General features: G+C 35.7%; 3 protein-coding genes and 1 non-coding gene across 5 annotated transcripts; all 4 read left to right on the forward strand.

The window, feature by feature from the left end:
• Window positions 1-173: 173 nt before the first annotated feature.
• Window positions 174-5916, forward strand: LOC140037590 (uncharacterized). 2 transcript variants are annotated; one of them, XM_072081998.1, is made up of 5 exons: window positions 174-301; window positions 447-576; window positions 2136-4071; window positions 4359-5314; window positions 5401-5916. In XM_072081998.1, the coding sequence occupies exons 1-4, from the start codon at window positions 247-249 to the stop codon at window positions 4683-4685; spliced, it is 2448 nt and encodes an 815-aa protein (XP_071938099.1). In that variant the 5' UTR covers window positions 174-246; the 3' UTR covers window positions 4686-5314; window positions 5401-5916. The 2 variants fall into 2 exon arrangements, with proteins under 2 accessions (XP_071938099.1, XP_071938100.1); XM_072081999.1 differs by lacking the exon at window positions 174-301 and having other exon boundaries at window positions 446-576; window positions 2120-4071.
• Window positions 5917-6934: 1018 nt separating this feature from the next.
• Window positions 6935-7006, forward strand: TRNAQ-UUG (transfer RNA glutamine (anticodon UUG)). The gene has a single exon. It is a non-coding gene; the product is annotated as a tRNA-Gln (tRNA).
• An 845-nt stretch (window positions 7007-7851) lies between these two features.
• LOC113734918 (uncharacterized) lies at window positions 7852-9257 on the forward strand. The gene is made up of 2 exons (XM_027261687.2): window positions 7852-8151; window positions 8867-9257. The coding sequence occupies exons 1-2, from the start codon at window positions 8011-8013 to the stop codon at window positions 9089-9091; spliced, it is 366 nt and encodes a 121-aa protein (XP_027117488.1). The 5' UTR covers window positions 7852-8010; the 3' UTR covers window positions 9092-9257.
• A 1134-nt stretch (window positions 9258-10391) lies between these two features.
• Window positions 10392-13610, forward strand: LOC113735390 (glycolipid transfer protein 1-like). The gene is made up of 5 exons (XM_027262401.1): window positions 10392-10509; window positions 10893-10948; window positions 11629-11759; window positions 12195-12462; window positions 13575-13610. Exons 1-5 carry the CDS (start codon window positions 10392-10394, stop codon window positions 13608-13610), a joined length of 609 nt encoding a protein of 202 aa, XP_027118202.1.
• Window positions 13611-15258: the final 1648 nt, after the last annotated feature.

Here is a 15258-nt window from a genome sequence, read left to right on the forward strand (position 1 = left end):
AATGAAAACTTTAATTTTTCATTTTTGCGAAGAAATCGACTTCTGTTTTTTTTTTTTTTTTGTTTAAATGATTATTGTTTTAAATTCTTATTGCCAGGAATCGCCGAATTGACTTCGGTTCTTTTCGCAAAATGAGGGGGAAAAAGGATTAAAATGAACAATTTTTTTTTTTATTATTTGTTCTTCTAATTTCCTCTAAAACCCAACTAAAACCCTCTTTGGTTCCACTGAACAGAGAGCAAAACAATGGCGCTCTCTCATCTTCTTCGACCGAAATCAGTCTTAAAAATTGACAGATACGGTATCCAAAACGAAAACCCATCTGGAAAAATGTCTTCTTTATTTGTATTTTCCCTCCATTTCCACCTAATAATGCTGCCAAGATTATATTTTTTTTTGTCTCTTTTTATTTCACCATTTTAATGGGATTCTTGAAAATATTGCAGGATTTCCAAAACCCATAAGATGGTTCTCTTCCCAATCTTCTGATATTGAGGTTGGGAAGTCATCAAAATTGAAGAAAACGTTTATGCCAAGGGAAGAAAGGGCTGTGGCTGCAGAGTCTTTTGTAAAGAGGTAAAGTGTTCTTGTTTAGTACCATTCAACTGTTCATATTTCATCTTGGCTGAAAACAATGAAGGGATAATTTCTTGTTCTTTTACTTCTTCTCACTTGTGCTAATTGGACTGAAATTGTGGTACTTGTGAGGAAATGTTTATGCATATGTGAGAACATAATTATGCTTTTCTGATTTCTCCATGTCGATAGACTTTAACGATTATAAGTCTTTCCTACCAATTGAAAAGTGCTAGAATATCAATGATGGAAAGGAGAACACTTATTGCTATTATTTCGTTGAGGCTACTGATGTTTGGGATGGGGCTAGGAAGAATAACATTAATTGATGGTGAACACTGTCGTGTTTTAGCAAACTTCAAAATCGGTGGCTAAGCGTGATAACCATTGAAGTGTAAGTTGGAGAAATTGCGATAGAATGATGATTTAGCCACGGAGGATTTATGTACATGGTCTTTTCTGGAATTGCGTGATTTGTTTCTTTTGGAAATTGCTTCTGTACTCCGAGGGACTCTATTGTGCAAATGTAGCCTTATCCCTAGTTTTAGCCAAGGACATGGATAACAGAGGTGGAGGTAGCAGTTTCTTATGTTTCGATGTTGATATAGAATGGACGTCAAACTCTCACATATTCCTAAGGGTGAGATGTACTAAAATGGATTTGAACTTGAGCAGCAACAGGGCATTTCCTCCTGTGATTTATTCAGTTCAATGTGGAGTTCTTATATTAGTTGTCTGATTCTAATTGCTTGGCCCTAGTAAATACCCTCGAGGTGTATTTACCTTCCATATCTGAAGATCAATGAAAGTCTGGTTTTGCCTCATCTCTCCCCTTCTCTTAGCTATGTCTCCACTCCTTCAGGTTTCCTTTCATCATGGCTTAAATGTATAGTTGTGTGCACATGCAACGATGAGAAAATGTACTGGATACACAATCTTCTGAAGTAGGTTCTAGGGCGTTGTTATATTATAGACCTTGTTATACTTGGATTGACATCTCCTCCATTTACTTTTACAAATATATTGTTGTTCACAGGATATAAGAAATTCAAGTATGGGCACAGCACGGTTGTGTCAATTTATTCCTTTTTTTTTCCCCCAGATTAAGCTCTTTCCAGTAGTTGATCATGTAAATGGGTAACGTGTTTAAAGCCCTTAAATGATCCTACTGGAATCTGACCATTAATTGAACCTTTGTGGAATTATAATTGCCTTTGTTGAATTAGATAGGTTGACGTTATTGTAGTTTTCCTCTGGGAACAACTGAATAAATAATTGTTCAAGTGTAATTTGTTTGTAATATTTCCATTGAAGTTGGTTCAGCTTGTAAAACTTATTCAGGGATGTGCATCAGGATAAGGAAATTTATTTTTCTCTTTTGCAATTCTTCTATTTTCTTTTTCTGTTCTGGGTTGGATGTGCGGGTTCGGGTCGTGCATTTCTCTCTATACAGCTTGTAGCTTTCTCTTTCCTTTTTATTTGTTCTATTCTCTACAACAGTAGCAGCCTTTCATATTAATTTCTTTTGTTTTCTGAACTCCAGTACTTCGAACTTGTAGGTACATGGAAACAAATCAAGGAGTCTTTCCCACGGCAAGCCATATTCAAAATGAGGTGGGTGGATCATGGTACACTGTGAAAGCAATTCTTTGCAACATAAAAGAAAAGATACTCAGAACTCCTGTATCGGATAATCACTACGTTATTGATGCTTCAGCTACTGCAGAAGAGACTGCATCTTCTGCATTCGTGACCTATCATTCTCTAGTTCATGACCATTCTGGCTCTGTAGTCAACACAGACCAGGTGCTACAAGCTCAGGATAAAGATGTAAGTTTTGGACATTCTACAACAGCGGCAGCAGTGGATGCTTCTTCTGCTTTGATAGTTGACCCAACAGCCTCAGATGCTACTAATATGCATAAAACTTCTGGTTCATGTGAGCTTCAAACAACATCTACTGTTCAGTGTACAAATTCTGGATTAGACATTCATGCAAGTCAGACAGATGCATCAGAAAAAGTTGACGTTCACTTAAGTATGAAATACAATTCTGAGAGCATGGTTCAACCGAATGCTGTTACAGATAATTCACAGCTTGAGTTGGATAGCCTATGCATACAATCTAAAGAATCAGTCTCAAACATGTCTGAAACTTCAGATAATGGTCATGTTTCAAGTTCTGAGAAGTTGTCTCACTTTGAACATGATAAAATGAATTCGACTGGCTGTCACAAGTGGCAAGAGAATAAAACAATGAGTTGTGTCCCATCTCCAAATTCGAGTGTTAAAATCAGTCCGAAGTCTACTTTACCTGATAATTCACAGAAGGTCAGCAGCCTAGCAGATATCTTTAAGAAGTTTAAAGTTGATGCACCAGTTGCTGATGCCAAGAATGGAAAATTGGAATCTAAGGCATCACTCTCTAGCACACTTCTTAGTCATGGAAAAGATAGCAATTCACAAGTTGATGCCAAGAATGCAAAATTGGAATCTAAGGCATCACTCTCTAGCATACTTCTTAGTCATGGAAAAGATAGCAATTCCCAAGTTGAGAGTCCTCAGGCATCACTCTCTAGCATACTTCTTAGTCATACAAAAGATAGCAATTCACAGCTTGAGAGTCTGTTCTCTTCTGATATTCTACTGCCAAGCAAATCCATTAATAAATGCCGGGATTTTCGTACAAATAAGTTGGTTTCTGGTGGATCTGAAAATCAAAGACCTGAAGGGGAAATGATTGGATCCAGCGTGACACAAACTGTTATTCCCAATATGGCTGAATCGTTCACTGGTTCTGGGAACTTTATGGGTTTTGGAGGCATGAAAAGAGTGAATAACCGAGTATCAGAGTTCATTACCAACAAAAAGAAAGATATTTCTATGCGCACTCTCTTTGAGCACTTAGAAGTGCCTGCACGGAAGAATGATACCACAAGATCTGAGATAAAGGAATTAGTTGAGAGGATCAAGGGGCTTGCAGGAGAGCCATCCATTTTAAGACAAAAGGATAATGTTTCTTCTTGTAAGACAGATGAAAATAGTCAGAAGAGCCAATTGGGGTTTCAGTCACTGGCTAGTTTCAACAATTGTGACAAGAAAGAAAGAAAGATGTCATCAGATTGCCATGCTGATCATAGAACAAGCAAGAATGACAATGCTGATCATAGAACAAGCAAGAATGACGACCCACTTATGGTACTACCTGTAGGTTCAAGGACTCAGGATGATGCAGGAAATAGTACAGGTTGCAGCAAGCAAAGAGGACATACACAATTTGCTGTTCTGATGGACAAAAAGGAGTTAAAGGAAATACAGAATAAATTCTTGGTAATGGAAGAGCTAGGTCAAAACAAGGCAGTAGTGAAGTTCCTGTCAACAGATGTGCAAGAGAATAATATAGTTAAGGCCTTCCAGCATTGTGGTGATATCTTGAAGGTTGAAATTTGGTCCTCTGAAGAGGATTTCTATAGGTCTGCTACCATCTATTTTAAGGTGAGTGGTCATTTCCTTTAGTAATTTTTTTTCATCTGCATTAGTTCAAAAGGTGGGTGCAATATGGATAAATGCCTAGAAGAATTCATAGCAAAATGAAATAGAATGTTTCTGAAGAGATTAGCTGCATTGGTGGTAAATTACTTATTCCACTGAGCATGGGAACAATTTGTTTTTTGGTGAATCGCCATTTATGAGTCCTTATACCTGCAATAGGGGGATGTGAAAAAACAGCTTTAGTCCTGTCATTGCCTTGCTATTAATTACCAATTTCCTTATCACAACAGACAAGAGAAGGGTTGCGAAATGCTCTTGAAGAAACTGACATAATGGTGACAAATCGGAATGTCACTGTGGAAGCTGCTGCTTCTGTGGAAGACAAATCATACAGAACCTCCATCCCTAGTTTGATTGGTGACCCAGATGTCCCTGCAGGCTTGGTGAAGAATCCAACGAGGACTGTTAAGATAACACAGTTGACCTGCGATATTAGCTCAGATGATGTAATTGCAGCTCTGACATCCTGTGGGAGCAAAGTTACTGGCTTCTTCTTAGGTGCACTTGATTCTGTAGCTTTTGTGGAATTTGAGGCGAGTATTCCTGTCCACTTGTAGTTTGTCATTGGGCATATAGCATCTGATAAATAGCTATTCATCTAATTGAATCTGTTATGTTTACAATACTGCACCATAATAATAGAGATAGAGCTTGGCAAAGTCTGCTGCATCTCTCTCTCTCTCTACATTTGAGTGTATGTTAACGTAGTTATAAACGTGCATCCTTGAAAGGTTTCATAGGAATGTCATGGTAGAAATTGCTTTTGACTACTATCTAATTGCAGAGACTACAAATCATTCATCTCTCTGAGATGCAATTTTATAACTTAAATATGAATTTGGAGACAAACTGCTATGTATGTCAAATTGGCTCTTGATTTGATCTTCCATTATCATCTGATCATACACACTTGAATTGTAATTTTCCAGACAGAAGATGGCAAAGAAATAGCTCTTGCAAAACATTCTCTTGATGTACTGGGGAAGCGATTACAAATTTCTCGAATTGATGCACCAAGAACGACGGTTGTAAGAGTTTTGTACAACCAGAGTGTAAAAGGAAGCAAGATTATTCAAGTGTGCAATTCTCTCGGGAAAACCAGGTTTGTCCGTATGAGAAGCCCAGGCATCATGGATATACACTTCAAGCTTGCAGAGTGGCCAAATATGTTAAAGATCCTAAACAGGTGATTTTATATGCATATAAAGTTATTATTTGTATTCAAGTGACACGCATGTTGCCTAATCATTATCCTTCTTTTGGATACCTAAGACTTAATGCAGTTGCAATAGGTGGTCAAACATTGCTAGCTCAGCCTGCAAGTGTCTTCCCTCCGGATATCCTTCAAATTCTATGGAGCCATCCGGAGGAAAGAAAGCATGTAAAGACTCTGGTGCAAAAGCTGCTGCAAGAACTGGGGGAGAATGTAGTACATAAAGTTGGGCTTACTGATCTTGCAGACTTCTATTGAGATGGATGATTAAGAGTATCCTTACTGGGTTCTTGATTTTAAAGATGTTCACGTTCTCGACAAGTTAAAACTTTTTGGGATCAAGAGTAACTGATGAGCAACTGAATTTCCGTAGTACAGTTTAGATGCAGGTAAAATTTTGTAGTACAGGGTTATCAAGAACATGATATTACCACCACTCCTACAATGTCTCAACCGTAATTAGAGCTTTTCTGTGGCAATCTTTTTAGTGTTATTTAGCGCATACGATTTAGATATCATGCTTTGATTTGGTATACATCTCTTTTGAAATTGAGTTGCACATTTGTAATTGGGAATTTGGGATCCTCTATAGCCAGAAAATGGTCAATTAGGCTAGCTAAAGTTGGATGAGGGGGAAAAATACACTGATATTAATTGTTTCTCTACTGTTTGGTGCTCTCTCCCACTTTTGATGGGATGAAGTATTTAAAAACAAAATGACCTTCAAATTTTCGTTAAATATGAAGTTTTGCAGATTCTGTGTGTATAATATGCATTAAATTAGTAATGACGGTGCAAATGTTCTCTTGACTAATCCAGATTAAAGAAAATTTTTGAGCTTTATGCTTGGAATAGCCGAAAGGGGCCTCAAGAAATTGACAATTCCCTTTTGGGGATCAATGATAAGGAGAATGTCTGAAAAGGCTTAGATAAGATTCTACAAAAGGTATTCCCATTACCAAATATGATAATGTATTTATTGGGCGTTACACCAGAGAATTAGCAAAAGTTCTGTTCTAATCCGTGATAATGAAGAATCTTTCTTTCCTTCACAACTTGCAGATTTCCAAAATTGAAGAAGTGTTTGCTAAACATAAGTGAATATTCCTAAATATCAGGCATATAGATTCCTCTATCTCTTGGCCCCTGCCTAGTTTTTGAGAAAAAAAAATTCCTTGTGATAAGCTAAGAAAGAGTCAGATGGTTATAAAAAGAACAGAAGACTAGCATTCAGTTGGTGATTAGATGTGAATCTTTTACTTTAGGAGTATTTTAACTTATCCATAAAAGAAATGAGTGTTTTAACTTATCCTACTCTTAATTGTAAATATTTAATAAGATTTCTAAGTATATTTTACAAATTCAATATCCCTGTAGAAGCTTCATTTGGATTGCTATTTTTAGAAGTTTTTGTAGAAAAATGTATTGTAACGATTTGATATATGTTAGGTAAAAAAAAAATTGAGAACTGTGTTTAGGGAAACCATAAAATTTTTTTTCCACAATCCAAATGGTAGTAATCCAATTTGCGTACGTAATCTTTATTATAAAAGCGATTCTTGGAAACTGTGACACAAACAGGTTGACTGCTTAGGTTCCATGGTGTAGTGGTTAGCACTCTGGACTTTGAATCCAGCGACCTGGGTTCGACTCCCGGTGGGACCTTCTGACTTTTTCTTTTATGGAACTAGCACTTCTTGGTTGAAATTTGAAAATGATTTTTTTTCCTTTTTTCTGTTTTCCCTTTTTGCCAATTCTTGTCCCGAAATAGCATTTCTTAGTTGAAACCTGAAAATGAATTGCATAAATCACATATTCTCTTTTCATCACAAGATAACTCAATAATTAAAAAAACTACATAACATAAATACAATTACGTATTCGTTTACTATCTTAATTTACACAATTCAACTTCTTGAAAGATAAGTCCATACTATCTTGAAAAATTTTTACTTGTTGATAATATTTATAAGTACAATTAATTTTTTACAACTTCAAGTTACGAATTTTAGCTATTACTATTAGTTAGATTGAAATGATATCTAAACTCTAAAGTGATCCACTTCTTTTTAAAATCTAAAACTTCTATAACTGTAAATCGCATAATAATATGTGTGTCTACGTACACAAAATACACACACACACATATATATATATATATATAAGGACAATTCATAGTGCAACACTTACAATTGCAGGGAACCCAATCCCTTTGGTCCATCATCATAAAATAACTTCGGCAAAAGATGCATGGTAAGAAGAACATGGACAAAAGGAATTAAAGAACCGACCAATTCACCTATTAGACAGGTACTGCTAGCGAATAACAAGGAATGGCAAGAAAACACGGTTGACCCCGTTCAATGTAAACAGTGCTGCTCCACGCATCTATTCTATTCTCAGTCTAAAATAGAAAAGAAATCTTGATTAGATGGATCCTGAAAAGAAATAGAATATTCTGTTGTTGGCCTTATAAGCTAGGTAAAATGGCCATTTTGCATGGGTTCCATGGTGTGAGAATCTCATGTGCAAAAATTAAAGTAACATTTCGAGCAAAAGATAGCTGAAAGAACTTTTTAAGCCCACTTTGAACAACTTTCTTGCTTTTATATACGGGAGAGCGCATCCTTCTTCCACTGCGGAGCAGGCTTTGAGGAACTGGTTGAGGAATGGGAGGAGAAGACGAAAAAGTAGTGGAACAGAAAGAAATGGACATTAGTCTGAAGGACTTGTCCAAGAAGCTTGAAGAATTTGCCCAGGCTAGAGACTGGGAAAGGTACCACAGTCCCAGGAATTTACTTCTTGCCATGGTAATTCTACTTTCTTTAAGCTCAATGATAGTAGTTGCCTTTCTTGAGTACTTTAAATGGTGATATTTTGGCATGTTGTGAACCATTTGGTACTTCAATTTTTAATGTTTGGCTTGATTTTGTTTCTCAATTCTAATCTCAGAAGCAGCAATTCGGAATCCATCATTCACAAAGAATGATCAATTTCATCTAGGCAAACCTGAATAATTGGATTTTAGGTGGTTATGGACAACTTAAGTAGTTCTAACTGTTGTTAACTGATTGAGTCAAATCCTTTTCCTTTTGCTCATCACATATTGCATTCTCAGAAGTTAACAATTATACCTAGTCATTTTGGAGAACCAAGCATAAGATTGTCTGAGTTTGGTGCTTCTGCCTGGGAAAGAGCCACAATTTTGGCTGGATGGGTATATTGGCTCAGCCTAATTTTTACTTCTTAGATCTTTGTTAACATAGTGCAGAAAGTCGAAGTTCAAATTTTGACAGCATCATTCCTTCAGAAGAAAAGGAAGATCCGAACAGGAACTTTTAAGACGTGTATGAGCCAATAACCACAAATCTTGATTCATACAAGATGCTTCTCATTTATTCCAGCATCTTGGGGAAACACCTTCATCAAAAGTAGCTTACAATTTGTGCTGAATCAATGCAGATGGCTCAACTTGTCTGTGGCACAAGTGCTAGATTCCCCTGAATAACCCTTTGTCTTTTGCAGGTTGGTGAAGTAGGAGAGCTATCAGAGATATTCCAATGGAGAGGCGAGGTTGGCAAGGGCTTGCCAAATTGGGAAGAATCTGATAAAGAGCATCTGGGAGAAGAGTTGTCTGATGTGCTGCTGTACCTGATCAGGTTGGCTGATATCTGTGGCATTGATCTAGGTGATGCTGCCACCAAGAAGATTGTGAAGAATGCAGTCAAATACCCTCCCAAAGCCTTCTGAAAAATGTAATACACCAGGCAGTTTTGTTCTGTGACTGAGATCAAATCCAATGGCCAAAAATCTCATATCCAGATGTCGAAATAAAATGAACCTCTCTTGATGGGCAAGAAATTCCAAAAATTATCTGAATTATTTTCAGTTTTACAACTTCTGGCATGTTTAGACACCTCAAGGGCTATTCCTAGCAACTTAACTAATTGCTCTGTACGCTTGGTGAATGTTTTATAATATTTGGTTCACGCTCGTATAACTTTATTGTTTAACTTTTGTTTATATATATACAAACTTAAAGTAGGAGTATAACCTTCAATCTAAGTGTACGTCAAATTTTGAAAGTATACAATAATCGCACCTAGTCACACCAAAATCCAATGGTATTTGTCTCAATTATCTATTTAAAAGTCCCTTTCTTTTCTTCAAGAAATAGAACAAAAAAAGAACAGAGACACAAAAAGCCGCCATGGCGTGAGAGAGTCTTTGTGCTTAGTATCCTCCTAGTTTCCTCCAAATGGAGATGAAATAGTAGTGGATCAAGTGAGGTTAAAAAATGAAATCATGAAATGGGATGTATATAAACCTGTGCGGGCGCTCACACGGAAACATATTCTTCATTCTATTCTATTAGACCACTGAATCCGCGGGTATTTTGAAAAACAGTTAACGTGACAACCACTCATTAAATTTTTTTTTTTTTTGCGTTCAATTTTTTCAAAAAACAATTAATTAGTTCCGAATTAACAATTGTCATGAGCTTTGTACACATATAAATGATGTTCAATATACACAGTACAGATTCTTTAAAAGATATAATCAAATTCTCTCAAGAAATCCCATTAATTTCAGGTTCCTCATCTTTGCCATCTTCAAACTATAATTGTAAGATTGCATTTGTTCATCTTCGTTTCTTTATAATTATGGTAATTTTTCTGCATTCACATATGTATTTGAAACCTTGAATCCTGTTTTCTTAGTGGTTCATAAGATTACCTTCTTCAAATTATAACTATAAGATTGCATTTCTTCATCTTCGTTTCTTTATAATTATGGTCAATTTTCTGCATTTATACATGTATTCGAAAGCTTGAAACCCCTTTTTTTCAGAGACATATTCCTGTCTTCATTTTACGAGCAAATCATGATAGGGTTTTACATTTCTTTGTCCATTCTGTGTGTCATTCATGGACATTTGAACTTGTCATGTGGTTTATGCCATTTCTTTATCTTCACGCAGTTATGATTTTGCATGTTTATATTGTTTTTATATGAATTTTCTGAATGTGATGTGCAGAATATTGAGAAAATGGATGGAACTCCATTTACCCCAGCTCTGGAACAAATGAACCATTTGAAGTCTGAACAAGGGGAATTGCTTACCAAGCCTTTCTTGGACGTCTGCAGACTCATTTTGCCTATTTTAGGTTCATCTTCACAGCTGATTTTTTTTTTTTCTCTTTTTTGAGAATTTGGATTCAAGTTTCTCTTGGTTTGAAATTTCTCAAATAGTTGCGGCATCAAAAATTGTAGCTTTAAATTTCTTTTTTATCTGCCTTGATTGTCTGTTAGTCCAATACAATTTTTCTTCCATAAATGGGCTTAATGACACAGAAGAGCCCTTTTAACAGATAGGATTGACGTAGAATTCAATCATTGCCTCATGTCTGCCCAATTCAGCTTCCTAAACTCTGCCCTTTTGTTTCATGTTCATCTCAACTCTGAATGCTCTTTCCTTTCTCTTTTATTGCAATATCTTCTGTATCACGATTCGGTTTCATCCCCTACGGCTTTTCATTTCTGATGCCAGATAAATTTGGAGCTGCAATGACTGTGGTGAAATCTGATGTCAGCGGTAATATATCGGTAAGACATCATCTTTGGTTAATTTAATTAATGCCGAACATGCTTGAGATGAATTGTTTCTGTCGAATACAGAGGATCGATATTATTTTATCTCATATCATGCAACAAAAAATTGAGTAAATGCTGATGATGAATGCACTTTGCTAGGATGATGATAAAGCATAATGACATGAGAATGGCATTCTAGGGTGAAGTATTATGAGAGCAGTCATAAGTCAGGCTTGTTTGCCAGTTGGTATAGGGCCTTCCATGGCCAATAGTCAGAGCCCTAAGAAATCATCCCTGAACTGTTCAATTTAACAAATTTGTACTAGCTGTCAGATACAAACTATGAACAGAGGACAAACTTGGCTTGCCCTTACATTTAGAAAGTTGTTCATGTTTAAAGAAGCAGTAAGCTTAACCAAGAATGCAGCATAGTCTAAGAGGGAGTTTTTGGTCAGAATATTGGAAGGTTCACAGATTGGAAGTTGATTGTCTCCATGGGATCTAAAATGGACCTAATGGTTACATAGATCCAGGGACTAGCGTAAACATATATGCACATCGCCAGATAAGGCTACACTTCTGTTCCCCTACTATACACGAATCATCCGATACATTAAATTGGTTCATTTCTCTGATCGTGCTTGTCTTTCAAAAACTTGAACTTGATTTCTTATATGCTATTTTACTTGCAGAGGTTGGAATCAAAATATTCTTCCAATACATCTAGATACAACTACTTGTACAGCATAGTACAATCAGAAGTTGAAACAAAATCTGCCAAGGCTTCATCCAGCTGTACCAATGGCCTTCTTTGGTTGACAAGGTTCTTGCTAGTATTTCCAGACGCTTATTATATACATATTGCATTCTGTTCCGAACTTGCAAAGCCATTTAACAAATTCTAGACAACTGCTGCAGCTAATAATGAAGGATTAGGGACAAGCAGTCTTGTCTCACTTATAGTTAAAAACCAATTTTTGGATTAAATGGAAAAGGCAGATCGAGCATATTAGTTGCTTTGAGTAACAGGAGGAGAGTAGAAGGAACAGAGTTTTAGGCATCCATATTTCTTTCTGTAGCTTTTTTCAAACTAAGTAGAAGAAAGAATGAACCACATGGTTGTAATCAATCTCAGCATCGATTATGGTTCGTAACCCTTCAAAGAAACCTGCATCTGCCACTGCTGCAATTGTGTTACCATTTATTTCATTCTTGTCGATGTCTGTTTTAATATGTAGGAATTTTTATACTGTTGCAGAGCCATGGATTTCTTAGTGGAGCTCTTTCAAAATCTAGCACAGAATCAAGATTGGTCAACTGCACAAGCTTGCAATGATTCCTACAGCAAGACCTTGAAAAAATGGCATGGCTGGCTGGCTAGTTCAAGTTTTACGGTAGCTCTGAAGCTTGTTCCAGATAGGAAAAAGTTCATGGAGGTGCTAGGAAACTCAGAGAACATCTACGGTGATATGGAAAAATTTTGCACAACTTTTTCACCAATTCTTAGAGAGATCCACAAGTTTTTGGTAAGAGAACCTTCAATCTTCTGGAACCCTTTGCTTTGAATTACTACTTTACTAGATACGACTGAAAATTTTACACATTGGAATTGCCAAGTGAAAGCCGTAACTATAAACATAATCCTACTGGCAGAGCGAGGGCTGTTACGTTGCGGATGAAATAGTGGCAGTAAATTAAAATTTTTTTTAATGAGTGCAATTTTGAAAATAATGAATTGCGAATTAATTTTTTTTTCCTGTTTCTTTGGCTTAATCACTCAATATCCACTAGCAATTTAATCCAAAATATAATAAGCCAAAATTGTCTAACAACAAGTTCTTCATTACGATGACAATTTTAAAAAAACAGCCATAAAATCAAGTCCACAAAACATAGTACGAAAATCATGTACTCAATATTGAATTAAAATATGCATTAGTATATTAAATTTGCATTGTAACTTACGATTCTATATTCTCTTTCTTGTCACCCTACATAAGGGAAAGAATCTATCAATTTGAACATATTGCAAATTTTAATTTACCAAATGAAATAGCCAATTAGTTACAAATGTTAATCACAATACATGTTTAATAGTGGGATATCTTTGGAGATAATACACAAAATTCCCAGAAGATAATATCTAATATAAAGCATTTAAAAGGAAACTAAAATTTGAATATCAACAAATTTAATAATATTCTAAAAATATTTAGAGAAATTAATATTTTTTTCAAGGCAAAATTTAAGTTGGGGAACCAAGGAAGGAAGAAGTAAATTCCATTCAAGATTTACCCACATATTAGTTTGAGCTTTGGCAACTCCTTGCCTTGTCTAAATGGAGTTAGAAGGTTGTAAAGTGTCATCATCTTTATACCAACGATAGGAACTTTGCCATGCTCAAGGATGTAATCATCCTTAGGATCATATATTCAAAATACACACATATCTACCTAAGCTAAAATGGAGTCAAAAGGGGGTACTTGTGATTCTGCACAAGTCTTCCCTGCTCCTTTTTAATCTTTGAAATTGATCTGAACTCATTTTTGCGTTTCCATGATCAGTGTATGTGAGTTTCTTTATGACAAAAAATTGAAAAATATCAAATTTCATTTGATGCATGTTCTTTGTTTTGCAGGCAAGCGTTGGATTGGATAGTATGAAATCTTTGTAAAATCGGAACCTATCCTCATGATATGATGTGCTTCTCTGATGGCAATGCAGCTTTATTTTTCTTGCTTCATTATCATGTCTACACTCTTCTTATTTTTTTCCCTCTCTTTCCTTCTCGGATGGCAATGCAGCCTTCATTCTCTTGCTTCGTTCTCATGTCTACACTTTTCTTACTTTATTCCTGTCTTCTATCCTTCTAATGGTACTTCTTATGGTTTCTTGTTTAGACAATTCCAACCTCTGAAGCTTGTATTTCTGGGTTAATATATAATTTATCATTGGCAGGAATCTTGCTCTTTATCTTGTTCCTCGAGTATACTCATTTCACACGCTACTTGTACTTCTGCCTGCTAAGCAGATGCTTGCCTTTTGCTTCAATATTTCTTTTACCTGCCATATTACAACTTCGAAATGCAACTATTCAAGGCACAAGTTCATTTTCTAGCTACATTTACGTTTAAAGAAAAAAAAAGGAAAAAATAAAATCTCTTCTCTTTCTATAAACTTTATCAACATCCAAAGAAATTCAATGCCTTGGTTATGACGTGAAGTTTGGTATCATATCCTCAATTTTTAACTGCATAAAAAATTTGGGCCTTGATGAAGAATTTAAGTCTTTCTCTTACTGAGGAAAAGCAAATTCTCCCCTTGTATCACGACTACTTCCTTCTTCTGAATTTATGCTTAGATTACATTCACGGTTTGGGGTTGAGTCTACATCCTAAGCTAGGCTGTATAAAGGATGTAGCAGAAAGAAAGTTTCTTCACTTATACTTTGTCCATCTTCTAAGCAACATCCTGTTTGAGTCTTGCAAATTCACACCCCACACCTTAATTGTGAATTCCAAATTTCCTATTTCCCAACAAATTATCAGGAGTTGGGCACATCATCACCTGTCGAGAATCCAAGACTAGTAAGTATAAATTCTGTTTCTCTACAAATCCTCGTGCAGGATCATCTGGTGAAGAATGAAATCCTGTCTCAAGTTCCTTTAGATATGCTCCTGTCTACTAGTATCCGAAGATAACATCTTAATTTATGCATTATCAATAGTGGTTTCTGTTTACCTCTTGATGACCTCTCGAGTTCAGCTTATCAACCAGACTATGCTTCATTGTCAATTGTTAATGGTGTCGTAAAGCAATTAGGTGCTTTTTCATTTCTTAAACCAATTATTGTTGGAAAACATGGGTCAATTCTGAAGAAGCTATCATATCGAAATTCTAGAGCTTTATTTTTAATTTTGTAGCTCGTATTGTGATGATAAATTTCGAGCATCAACATGATACAAAATATTATAGCGTCAAGATGTGTTCAGACTTGTTACATGCTATGACTATCAATACACCTAAACCATAAAGATTAGTTTTTTAAAATTTACAAACAAGATAATGTTGTTTGGGAATGAAAAAACGGAATCCAAGTTGGGCTTTTACTTCAAAATTTCTCTTAATTTTCTACGGAGTATAGATAGACACAAAAGATACATAGATACCATATAGATATGCAGACTTTTGAGCCTCAACTATTCGCAAGTAACTTCTCGTAATGGAGAAAAATTTTCTTGATCTTTGCTTTAGTTTATTCTTTTCTCCAACCTATATATAATTCTAGTTATCTGAGTCTATGTTAGCTGAATTAATGAATG

This window comes from Coffea arabica, chromosome 3c (assembly GCF_036785885.1).
Source record: "Coffea arabica cultivar ET-39 chromosome 3c, Coffea Arabica ET-39 HiFi, whole genome shotgun sequence".
Lineage (NCBI taxonomy): Eukaryota > Viridiplantae > Streptophyta > Magnoliopsida > Gentianales > Rubiaceae > Coffea > Coffea arabica.